The 722-nt window shown below is 63.2% G+C and overlaps 1 protein-coding gene across 1 annotated transcript in view; it reads right to left on the bottom strand.

Annotated features, from left to right (window-relative positions):
• The window catches only part of PFKL (phosphofructokinase, liver), a 5,207-nt gene extending 4,781 nt beyond the window's left edge, over window positions 1–426 (bottom strand). The window contains exons 1-3 of the mRNA XM_009077015.1: window positions 355–426; window positions 183–260; window positions 2–97 (exon numbers count right to left, since the gene is read on the bottom strand). Coding sequence (XP_009075263.1) covers window positions 2–97; window positions 183–260; window positions 355–426 — 246 coding nt within the window. The remainder of the gene's footprint in view (window position 1; window positions 98–182; window positions 261–354) is intronic.
• Between the last annotated feature and the right edge of the window lie 296 nt (window positions 427–722).

Genomic DNA, 722 nt, shown 5'->3' with positions numbered 1-722 from the left:
TGGTGATGCCATGCTCCACGAGGTTCCTGGCGGCCCTCAGCCTGCCCGCCCGCGTGGTGAAGGCCTTGCAGCGCGCGCTGCCAATCACCGTCCCGCCCTGGAGAGAGACGGGGCGGACACAGCTCATCACACAGCTCTGGAGGTGAGATCTGGGTGTCCCACGGCCCCACCGTGAGCCTCACCAGCTGGATGATGTTGGAGACGCTGAGCCAGTTGGCTTGCCTGATGTTGTCACCTCCCTCCACCAGCCCCTCGTAGCCCTGTGGAGAAGCAGGAGGTGGAAGTGAGGGGTATCCCGGCATAGGGGGGGTGGGTCCCCCCTACCTGTGACAGGATGCAGGAAGGTATCCCAACCTCATAGATGAGGAAGACCTTGGCTCCCACGTATATCCCCATGCGGGTGACGGCGCGGACGGCAGCGTTCATCCCTGGAAAAGTGAGAGGTGAGCGGGGCTGTCCCCATGGGATCCAGTGCCCCACAGGGGTCTGGATGCTATAGGTGACCCCGAGGTGTCCCCTTGAGTTGGGGGAACACTGTGGGGCCCTGCACCCCACAGGGAATCAGATCCTATAGATGATCCCGAGGTGTCCCCTTGAGTAGGGGTGGCCCTATAGGCCCCTGTACCCCACGGGGGACCAGATCCTGTAGGTGACCACGAGGTGACCCCTTGAGTGGGGAGAACCCTGTAGGACCCTGCACCCCACGAGGGACCAGATCCTGT

Source organism: Acanthisitta chloris, unplaced genomic scaffold (genome assembly GCF_000695815.1).
Source record: "Acanthisitta chloris isolate BGI_N310 unplaced genomic scaffold, ASM69581v1 scaffold10966, whole genome shotgun sequence".
NCBI lineage: Eukaryota > Metazoa > Chordata > Aves > Passeriformes > Acanthisittidae > Acanthisitta > Acanthisitta chloris.
The sequence above is the reverse complement of the archived record's forward strand: the minus strand, read 5'-3'. Positions and strand labels throughout refer to the sequence as shown.